The 12832-nt window shown below is 30.2% G+C and overlaps 1 protein-coding gene across 1 annotated transcript in view; it reads right to left on the bottom strand.

Moving 5' to 3' along the window:
- LOC113556223 (protein glass) overlaps positions 1-12385 on the bottom strand; it is a 62630-nt gene extending 50245 nt beyond the window's left edge. The window contains exon 1 of the mRNA XM_026961045.1: positions 11609-12385. Coding sequence (XP_026816846.1) covers positions 11609-11984 — 376 coding nt within the window. The 5' untranslated portion in view covers positions 11985-12385. The remainder of the gene's footprint in view (positions 1-11608) is intronic.
- Between the last annotated feature and the right edge of the window lie 447 nt (positions 12386-12832).

Here is a 12832-nt window from a genome sequence, read left to right as displayed (position 1 = left end):
TGTTCGTTTATTATATTAAGTAAATCTTACATTATCAAAGTATAATTGTTTTAAAACTATAATGATAACAGTTTCCCATGTAAAATAAATATATGTATTATACGTGTTAAATTCGACTAGTTAAATTAAATTATATTGTTAACAGGTTACCATTAAAAAGTCATGAATTGTTAAAAAAAAAATGGGTAAAATAAAAATACAAGTAAATAACTAAATGTTGAATATATATGTCCACAGTTTAAAACATGCCACATCAAAACGGTTTTAAATAGTAAATATATAGACAAAAAAACAAAATAACTCAACTACAATTTGACATGTTATATAAAATATTTAAACTAAGTGATTCACTATAGCATACTCATTCCTGTATTTATTTTTATATTTTTGTATTCATTCAAGTACCTACTAACTTTTGAAATTACTTAGTAGGTATATTTATTGGCCATAATTTTAAATATTTACATTTTCTATGCCATATGAGAAGTGTTTTGCACTGTTACAATTATCTGTTTTTCAAATGAATTCCTTTTTTTTACAGTGAATTGTTAATTAGAACATTTTTTGATATTGATGTATCAAACCCAACATTTAAATGAGTAGTTTCTGAATTATTAAAGTATTATAACAATAAAAATATAAAATATTGATATAATATGTAATATTTAATCTAGTATTTACTATACCTTTTCGAATTTTACAAATTATACAATGTTAATATATAGGTATTATCTATATCTTTAAACTCATATCATGGACTATATTATCCTTAGTAACTAGTATCTACATAAAGTTTAATAATTCTAAAATTACTCGTTTGAAATGTTTGAATTTCAATTTTGATATATTAAAATTTTCAAAAAGATCATTTTCTAAATAATAATTTACAGTAAAAAAGGATCGTTCTCATTTGACAAACAAAAGTTTATATCACCATTCACCACATGCAGGTCATGTAGAGTACTCTTTAAATAGGATAAGAAATTCAAGTAAGTAATTGAAAATATTATATTGTCTTTTAGTAAATATACTTAAAAATTTCAAAAATTAGTATTTGAAATTTGAATAAAAACATTATTGAACTAAAAGATAAATGAGAAAAAAAGAACACGACAAATGACCCTTTACAGCAGCGTTTCTCAAAATGTGGGTCGTGGCCCACTGGTGGGTCGTTAGTCAATTTTGGTAGGTCGCGAACAAGTTTTTGAATTATGATGTCAATGCTGTTATTAATCATAACAAAAATCAAGCACACATTCGCATACACCTCTTTATTAGAAGTACATTTGAAAAAATAAATTTATTATAAACTTAAAAAATACAAAAAACATATTACAAATTTATACATATTTATATAGTACAAATTTTGTTTTTTATAACTACTTTTTGAAAAGTGAAACCATGTGGGTTGCGAAAGATTTTTCAGGGGAAATTTTGGGTGCGATACTAAAAACATTGAGAACCACTGCTTTACAGTATAGTGAATATATAGTATATACCACATCAAATATATTACATAAAGTCATCTAAAACGTTTCTCGCTATCATCCAATCATAGGACATGGTTATACACCACAAATAGCATTCTATCCGTCAATTATTTATCGCTGTTTAAAATCTATTCACAATAGACTTACGAAAACGGTAAAACCAAAAAACATTCTGATGAGCTAGGTTAAGTCAGTGGTTGAAAATCGTGATACGAGTAGTAAGGTACACGGGGCGATGAGCCACATGTCGTGTTTCTGTAAATTTTCCCACTAATTGCGTTTGACGGGGTAATTTATCGCAACCGGGCGCGACAAACAATAAATTTACCGTCTGGTGCGCAGCGGCGGTATCACTTCGTAATAATATTTATATTATTATATATATATATATATATGCGCGCGCAAGCGTGTATACGTGTGTATGCAACGTATTAAATTATAGAAAACGCGATCCGCTAACAGTACTGAACCCCGGGGTGGTGGCAGCACGGAAGTAGAAGTCGGCAGTGGCGGTGCGCCGCGACGGCAGTTAATTTTCATTAACTGCAGTACGTATAATATTCCGCCACCGCCGCGTAAAGCTATCATCGTAGCATGCGTACATCCCAGGGTCGAGACGATAGTTGACCCTCAACGACACTGACATCGTTTTACCAGATGACTCACGTGCTGTATACATACTTTATAATATATATATATATTTATATATATGAGCGAGTGGTCGCACGCGGGCGTTTCTATTAAGAACAGAGTATAATAATAACGGAAGAGGAGAGGAATAAGAGCGCTAAAAACAACTAAGCAATCGTAATAAAACTCTATTAAAAAAAATAAAAAATAAAAAATACATTCCTCTTTCCGTTTAGAATCTAAACCAGAGATATATAATAATATAATATAATGGATCCCGACGCACGACTTTTACGGCGACACCACAATGTGTGATGGACGGATTGACGGGAGATATGCTTTATATGATTGTTAACCATCTGCGCACGCGTGTCAGTATGTGTGATTCCAAGGTTTAATTTCTCCGCGGACAGTTGTCTCCCAAAACAAAACAGTTTTACCACTGCCCACGTCACGTTTCCGCCCACCTACGATGTCGGTTGATGACAACGGCACAGCCTTTTCCATTCTGGGCACGTCGACGGGAGATGATAAGCTGCGCCAAAATTAAAGCTTTTCTAAAATTCGATATGTAAACCGTAGATATTATACAATCTGCGACAAACCCGTTAAGATACATTATACAAAATGCGGAAATTTATTTTATTTACCTACCTACTATATACATAGTACATGTTTTATTTAAGCATTCCCATATCTTATAACCACTTGTTTTTAATTCATATTTAAATTTAAATTTAAAATTGCTTAATACTATTATTTGTTTACCATTCTAGCTAAACATTATGTTAAATTCCATATTAAATTAAATATTAATCGACACAACACTTCTTAAACTATTTCTTCTAGTGACATCCAACTCTAGTAAATATGTACTAAGTATAGTATTATCACATGTGAAATTCCTTTGCTTGTATAGGGACTGATATTTAGTAGCAGATTACGTTTAAACTTAAAAATACATTTAGATTTTCCTAACCAATTTGTATCCAACATAACATATATAATTATGTACATAATAATAAATAGATTATAGATATATATTAATATATGATATACCTATACATAATATGTATTATCGTATCGGTATCGACATAGAACCTAAATATATATTATTTATATAAAATAAATTGCCGCAGTTTGTATAATGTATGTTATCGGTTTTGTCGAAGATAGTAGATATAATATTGAATTTTTTTGCCATAATTTGCATTTCCGATTTAAGAAAAGGTGTAATTTTGCTGCAGTTTACATATAGCCACGTCGACAACGATTGCGTTTTTCTTATTTTTCTACCCCTTTCCTACTCGTTATTGGACCACCCCTGGTTGCCGCTACAGCATATAAATATAATGCGATATACGCCCCGAAAGAGTAGACTTCGACGATCATAACATGGTTCTCGAGCAATGTCTATACACAGAGTATAATAATTCTTCTAATGTGGTCACAAATCAAAATAAATAAATTATTACCTATATTAATGTGCAGATAATTATTTATATAATTTATATAATTTGTTATTAAATACCATATAAAATAGGTAAGTATTATAATATAGCTCAATAGCTGATAACTAACCATAATTCTTTAAGCACAACCTATCTAATATCTACACAAAATATAAACCAGCATTAATTTTCCAACAGATGAGATAACGATTGCTATAAGGACTTTTTAAATTTTAAAAATAGGTAAAATATTAAAAATTTTAATATCATTATTTGAATAAATAAAATACCTTATTACAATTTTATAATTTTTATATAAACATAATATACTATAGATTCCTAATAAAAAAATATTTTAAAAATATTTAAGAAGCATTAAATTAAATTATGGTACTTACAAAATATTAATACTAATACATTTTAAATTTTGTTGTTTTGTTAAGTCGTTTTTTTTATAATACAATAGTTTAAAAAAATTGTAAATCGTAAGTTTAAAAAATAAACGTTATTTGTTGCAAAAAGTCTTTTAGTGGGAATAATGTATAAAATATTCACTTAACTATTGACTTGTGGTAATTAATAAGGTACCAAACTTTAAATATTACTCGTTTGAAATAATTAAATATATTATTAAGAAAATCCAATTAATTATTATTCTTATTTTACAATACTAAATAACAATATTATAAATAGCATAAACATATTGTCAATATATTAATATTTCGTAAAACGAAATATTATTAAACCTATAAAATTGTTAATTATTATTTATACTAGGAAATATAGAGTTTTTAACTTTGTAAATAAAGAGTTATTATTATTATTATTATATAGGTAAGTGACTATCACAATTACATATAAGAGAGATCACCATTCTCGTTTTGCAGAAGGCAACGAGAAACTAAATTACAGTACAACTTCTCTAGAACTCAACTATATAAATTATTACAAATAATAAAATGTTGTCAAGCCAATCTAATAGTCGTAAACTAATATATATAATATACACATGCTATAAACCTGACGTAATAATGCTATTAATTCTAAGCTTTAAGTATAGAGAATATACTTGGCTCTATTTTACATACATATCAGTGCTCAAGTTAAAAAAAAAAAAATAAAAGAGGGTCCTTATAAATATAATAAAATTATAATTGTAATAATTGTTAAGAATTCTTAAAAGTTACAATTTTTAAACTCAATCTAATTATCTAAAGGACATTGCACCGCTCATCCTACCACGATTACTTTTCAGAATAACTGGTGCCAATATTATTGACACCAATTTAGTATCTAATATAAATAATACACCCGTATCAAAACACATTATTTAAATCCAACCATATTCAAATTAGAGCTACATAAATTGTTTTCCATAATAGTGAAAATGTGCCTGTTGAAATAAATAAAATTAATTAATAGTATACTTTTATACTGAAGGCTGAGTTAAACATTACGAGTTATGATAATTTTATAATAGAATCATGAATATTAGATCAAGATCATAATTTATCATCAAATTTATTCATCATAGATTATATTCAAAGGTATTAAATATACTAGAATACTAGATACTAGATATTAACATTATTATTAGATATTAGTTGTATGCTAAAAGTAATGGACTTTCGTCCCCTTATTGCGTTCTCCATCTCAATTTGAGTTCTTCAAACTATTTACTGTATACAAAAAATTAAATACTAAAATATTCATCTAAACATAGACATAAATAATAGTTACAATAATTATTACTTGTTTTTAAGGGAGCAAATATGTAATATTAATAATAATTCTGACGTATCGTTTTGACGATTAGCATTAATCACCGTACAATATTAATTGGGTTATTATATAACTATTAATTATTGTCTCCACATGTGCAGACATTTTTTCTAATACTGAATATGTAGGCACTATTTTAATACGTTAATGACTCATGAGCCAGACCAACTGATTTAGTGGTCAGAATTTTTTGCCTGTTTGTTTTATAATAATGCATAGTTTATACTATTTAAAGTGTATAATGTATAATACAAACAAGTACTATAACGTCTTTATATATTTTTATTATTAAACCAATTTATATTTAATGTATTGTTTTATCAATGCACTGGAAAGAAAAAAAAACAATTTCAGTTGAAAAAGCAAAATTTGATGAAAAACTGTGCACAGCGCCCATAAACGAGCGTACAAGAAAAATCCTTTTCAAGGAGAAATAAAAATAAAAATCTTGAACGTGTTTTTTCCTAGTCTTTAAATAAGTTAGCCGCACTGCGAATCGTTTAAAATTGCAAAGGTCTGGTAATCCTGATGTGTGTGTGTGTGTGTGTGTGTGTGTGTGTGTGTGTGTGTGTGTATGCGTATTGTGTATACATGCAGTGTGTAAAGGCGTTTCTATGATTGTATGTTCCAGGCACGTTTCAGCTACCGACAAACGTTGCGTATTCTCAAATCGCGAGTATAGGAACCTATATAACAATAATATATTACACAAATACACACACACCCTTTTTATATTATAGATGTATAGAGGTACATGATTACTTATTATGTATTGACATTGTCGTCATATCGCGGTTTAACATTTTGCACCACATATTATATAGATTATACAATATACATAAATATAATAGAGTCATATAGATATGAGTTTAGAGTATAGGTATCTAGGTAAAATAGTAGTGATTTTATAATAATAATTATTTTCTCGAAATAGGCTCATTTATCTGGTCTTATAAATAATTACTCAAAATATATAAATGATCTTGATGATTTCATTACCTAATTATTTTGGTGTTACCAACTCCGTAGTAGAAATTATTGCTACCATAACACTATGCCCCATGCTCCACTATAAGTTTTTGAAAAGAATTGCTTATGTATCTTATGTGAAAACGTCTGAGCCTTGATTAACAAAGTATAAGACGAACATTTGCAGATATTATGTTAGTTAAAGATATTTTGAAGAACCCCATCGACTTTCTCGAGTGATTATCTGAAAACTGTTTCAGTATACCATATAGAAACACAAGGAATTTATATTCATAATGCTTAATAGTTATGATATCAATAATGAAAATAATACATTTTTATTCAAAAGCTTTTGCTTTGGCTAGTAAGATTTCTGCCTAGGTTAGGTTAGATTAAATTTTTTTGTTCTTCCTGGCAATATATTTAGATTTAACGCATTAGAATTAATAAAATTATTATATTAGTACTAATTATGATAAAACAATAGTATACTTGTCAAAAATTTTACAATAGCGTGTTTTATAATCTTGTAAAAAAGGCATTTGCCCGTGAATATAAAATAAATAAGTATATTTTACGTATACATAGTTATCGTAGATGGTAATCTAACACAAGTGTGATTGGTTAATATTATCATCTTTAATAAGTATTAATAGAACAATACGATAATTTGCCGTGAAATAATGATTTTCAGTCCGCCCGTAAAATACTACCTCGAAAATGCATCGCAATACGGGTATAATGATAGTATGGAGTTATAATATTATTTTATATTATTATACATTTTGACCATTCGTAATAATGACATGACGTGCTCATTATGTCATGTCCGTTTACTTTATTTTTTTATTTTCTATCACACGCCCCAGCCTTCCTCTCGTTTCACGATAAATCAAACGTAAATCAAGGTCTTAATTGTAATACTGTATATCACTTGATCCACTGTTTTATACACGCACGGATTTGATTGTCTCAACAATACCTACTTTTTGCTCTAATCATACCCATACCGGCTTACGGATATCTCGTATATCATACATTTATACACCTAAGAACCATAACCATCATCAGATGCTATTCTATAGAGTATCACAGTTAAGGCTACATAAATATATACTAATTTATTATACCATATATACCTCCTGCTGGTAATAATTAACCTAATAATTTATTTTACAATCATATATTAGAAATGTCTACTATTACATATAGTTATTACTATTATTAAAATCGCAACTGGTGTGGTGTTTTATCTAAAGCCACTGTTTCTCATGCACTCAAAAACACTGAAAGCTGAATGCATTTATAAACGATCATTTGATATTATGATATTTATAGTTTATTGTCAATATAAACGAGAGTATGTACGTATTATATGTGTGTGTGTGTGTGTGTGTGTGTATTATAATATGTATACAGCGCCTAAAAAACCTATTTGGTTATATTATTTATAAATAAACAAACTCAATTGGTTGTTCTTTATCAATACATTCGTCAGTAACTGAAATTATAATTATCTGTATCGTATATCAAAGTCAAATGCATGTATATTTGATGGAACTATAAAGCAAAATTTAAAATTACGTCAAATGCTACATTTTATAACCATAACACCTATAAATATATATATTTACTATAATACTTATCTTTTTTTATTTAATATAAGATTTCCATACTACAATTGTTTTCCATATACCCACGCAAATACGACAATAATTTTTGAGATCAAAACTATTTCGAATTCTATGATCAAGTATATAATTATTATTACGCAAAAAACACGCGATGGTGGAGATGAATAACATTTAACATTTGTAAAATATTATGCTTAATAATTTATTATGTAGGCAAACGTTGACATTTATATGAAAATTTGATTTTTTTTAATTGATCATTTCCTGTTTTTACGTATTCTTGCTTTCCCGCAGTCTGGAACCGATTTAAGTGGCGTAACGTATTAAAAGGTGTTTTAATGGCGAGCCATTAATTTTTGTTTTTATCTACCCGTTAATAAATAGGACGTTAAATTGTCTAGTGGCGTATATTACGGAACATTGAGCAACCATGGGAATACGGGTGTAACCCGATGCAAAATTGCTTATGGTTTTTTTTCATTAGGATTTATTAGTTTTAACTATTACAAAGAATAGCACCAGCAACTATAACAATTAATATACCACTGCCCATTATATCATTGAAAGTAGCATATTATTTTAACAATTTAAATGCATATTTATCATAAAAACATGCATTATTGTTATGTGCTTTGTACATATGTATTTGTTATAATAAGAAATTACAAAATTGTGCATCGCAGCTAAATTGAATTATTCTTAAATATCATAATAAATAATAACAGTATTTATATTTTTTAATTAACAGGTATAATTTTTTGAAATTTATTCGATATTTTAGATTCTAAACAAGCGAAGTATTTATTAGATTTACAAATGAAATGTTATTATTATTTGTATATATATATTTTGAGTCTGTTATCACATATTTAAGTGCAGCATATTTGTTTTAAATGTTTCAATATTCAACATTGAAAGGTATATTTTCTGTGATCTGTGATTTCCTAACCAAATTCAATATGGTAATACTTTTAGGATAAAAAATAGGAAACTATTATAGTACTTTTCTCAAGCAAAAATTAATAACAAACAAGAATATTATACATCACTTGTTTTTGATAAAATCATTTCATACTTAACACAATATTAGACTTGAGATTTTTAACAAATATTATTTATGTAAACATTTTTTAGACATGATATAAATTTCAAAATAATTTTTAGCCATTTTTAAATATTTATTAAGATAATTGATCTCATTTAAATTTATACCTACAATTATAGCCTCCGATATTTTATGTTTTGATATAGAAGTATATTCAATATTAATGTTATATGAAGTACAACACCATATATTGTTATCTTAGCTAGAATATATTATTGAAATAATATTATTTGTATATTATCATTATATTTAACTACTGATGATTAAATTATAACTTGTTTATAAATAAATTGATAATTACAATCTGCGAGAATTTAAATAACCGTGGTATTAAATCATCTTTGAAATTTTTTAATGTACAAATAATAGAACTAACTACAGTGATAATGCTATGATTTAGAACATTTTGGTTTGATATAAAATTACAAATTATTACTTTTTTTATTATTATTTTAATGCGAAAAAGACAATATATGTATTAATTTATATGCATACGGAATAAAAAAAAAAAAACAAAAATATGATGCTTAACAAATATAATCATTTACCTATTGAGTACATGAAAGATATGATCAATATTTTATCGTTTGAAATGCGTCGTCGCTTCGATTATTTATATTTTATTGTTTCAATTTATTTCTTATGAGATATTTTTGCCAACTTGAAGTTAATTTATACTTTTCTTAGCTATCATCAAATATATGTGCACCAATACATTATTTAAAATTAACTATGATTACTTTATTATGTCACGAATGCTAAAAAAAATATCATAAACGATTCATGATGGTTTTTTTAAACATTATTACAGGTTTATCATTACTAATATTCATACATCATGTCGTATAATAAAAATATATTGCTCTAGAATCCTTCCAGCTTATCTATACGGGATATACTATTTAAATTGAATAATAAGAAATAAGTACATAAAAAATCATCGAAACGATGATACACAGAAAATATTGGTAGTGAATATGATCTAGATTTATCATCACATGATACATAATTAGACAGGTATCTTATTTTGTAAAGACTAAATGAGTATTTATTGTATAATCATACTAATATTAAAGGAATCACCAAAATGACAAAATGTGTATTATAATGATTAATGACATTACATTATGTACAATACATTAAAACGTATTGTCAGTTTCTATCACTAGTAGTGAAAACAGACATTAACCTATACATCGTAAAATATACAGCTTATATACTTAATACAGGTAGTACCTATAACTATATAGTAAGCAATAAATTATGTTTTGAAAATTGGATAATAGGCCTCTACACACGCCTATATTATTAACATAATATATAAAACATACTCTGCGTGTTTATTACATTATATTATTGCTGATTATTTTATAATATATTATATATTTATATGAACATCATCATGTTTTTATTCCCTTTTAGTGGCTGACTGAGGGCCAGATTTAGAGGAGGGCTAAGTGGGCTGCAGCCCAAGGGCCCCCACAAATTCAGGGACCTCATAATTTTATGATATTTAAATTAGGATACAAGAAAAATATTAGGATGATATTACTTATACTAGTTATACTTGATTTTATTGTTTTTATTATAATCATTATTTATTATTAAATAAGTAGTTAATTGTTACCACTACTAAATATGGTAATAAATGTAATTTAATAAGTAAAAAAATATATTTCTTTGTTTATGTATATAAGGGGTCATCATAATGTATTCTGCCCAGGGACCACCACATATTGACATACCTAAATCCGCCCCTGGACTGACTCTGAATAAAAATCAGCTCGATATGTCTGTTGTCTATATTTTTCAAATTTAATAAAGAATATTATAAATATTAGTATTCAAGTTTAGATAGGTTATATTATATGTTTTAATATAGAAAATATATTTATAATTGATAGATTGATATTATAGAGGAATGGAAAACTAATAAGTAATAAAATATGTAAATTAATATAATATAATAATAGCCATGATATTAAATATGAACCAACGTAGAGTTTAATGCCACAGGTATCTACGCCAGGCAGTACAATATCCATTATCGTGAAAAGTTATCGGTTTGATTATTTGACCTAATACCCATATTGTATGTTTAATACCGATAGTAAAATAATACTATATAATATACTTTAAATTACAAAAAAAAAAGAAAGAAAATAGAATAAGTTTGATAATTAAAAAAAGGAATAAAATCATAATTTTATTTATATCAATTTGTTATAATAAGTTATAGGTACAACTGTAAAAGAAGTTTTAATATAGCAGCCGACATGGGTAGCACTTGAGTTAAAGTTTGGCCACAGCCTACCGGAAACCTCCTGGCCTCACGCTACACAACCCATCACTGACTCTTACACATGAAGAATATGTGTTTTCCACGTATTCTCATATTGAGCACGTATTACTTTCACCCACTACTGCAGCGATACCAATAACCCCAATATAAATAATCGTTTAGTAGCCGATTATAAAAATATCACTCCATCGTTACCGTAACAACAATAATTAGCGTTCGTCTAGGTGTATCGTCGACTGACTTACCGTTATGTTTGGCTTTCGGGGTGACCAAGCGGAACGCGCTGTTGCCGCCAGCGCTGCTGTGGTGGTGCCCGTTCACGACCGCTGTGTTCAAAACGGCGGCACCGGTGGCATGGTGGTGATGGTGATGATGGTGTTGGTGGTCGTGCTGAACGAACTTGAGGAGACCGGACGACGGTACGACCGGTGAACGGCGACCGTCGTTGGACTGCTGTGCGGCGGTGTTGGACGAAGCACCACTGTCACAACTCGTCGCAACGGCGGCAGCGGCGGCAGCGGCCGCGGCGGCCCCAGACGATGGCGTCCTGACGACCGCCGTCGGCGGCGTTCTCTTGACCGACACGCTAAAGTCGATCGGCGCGGACACTGTGATCTCCATCGGACGGGACAACGACAGCGGCGGCGTACGGGTTGTCGTGGTCCGCGGCTGCAGCAGCGGACGACGGCTGCAAAAACGGCAATGTGCGCGCCCGTCCGCGCGTGATTATTTCGCCGGCGAAAACCTATGCGCGAATATTGTGAAATCAGTTCCCGAAAAACGGTTATTGTTATTGGTTATGCGATTGCCGCGTAGGTCCGTATGGTGCAACGTGATGTGTTACGGCGCGTCAACGACGTTGCTTATATGCAGTATATATTAAATAATGTCGTTGCAAATTTCGATGCGATTTCGAATCGGAAAATTATATTTTTACGGTCTGTTTTCTATGTTATGGTAGTCCGACAGGCGACAGGTATGCGTCGTGGACGCGCGCTGTCAGCATGGATGGTACGGTACGTGATCCGGTCGGAACTGTAATGTCGCGACGGCGGCGCCGGCCGAACGGTCGGGCACGTCGGTGGGCGGCGGCGCCCGCGGCCGCCCCGGACACACTCCTCCCACAAAACGGCTTTTGACTAACCGCAACGGGCGAGCACGCCGGCGGTTTTACCTATACACACGCTCGCCGCTCGTCTGTCCGCTCGGCGGCGCCCGCTCAAACCCGTACACCCGCCGCTGCACACGGATCGAGACGCGCCAATCCCACCCACCCACCGCCTTCGCCGCTGCCGCCGCCGATCACCCACCGCCGCGACGTCGCCGGTTTAATATTATGTGTATTACAGTATTATAGCCACGTGAGTGTGCGTGCGGTTTTTCCGCGCCATCCCCTCCCCTGAATCGTATTACCCTTCCCGTTCCACGTCGTCGTCGTCGTCCACCACCACCACCGCCGTCGTTCGCGT

The sequence above is a fragment of the Rhopalosiphum maidis genome, chromosome 3 (assembly GCF_003676215.2).
Source record: "Rhopalosiphum maidis isolate BTI-1 chromosome 3, ASM367621v3, whole genome shotgun sequence".
NCBI classification, from domain to species: Eukaryota; Metazoa; Arthropoda; class Insecta; order Hemiptera; family Aphididae; genus Rhopalosiphum; species Rhopalosiphum maidis.
Note: the sequence above shows the minus strand (reverse complement) of the source record. Positions and strands in the feature narration are given on the sequence as shown.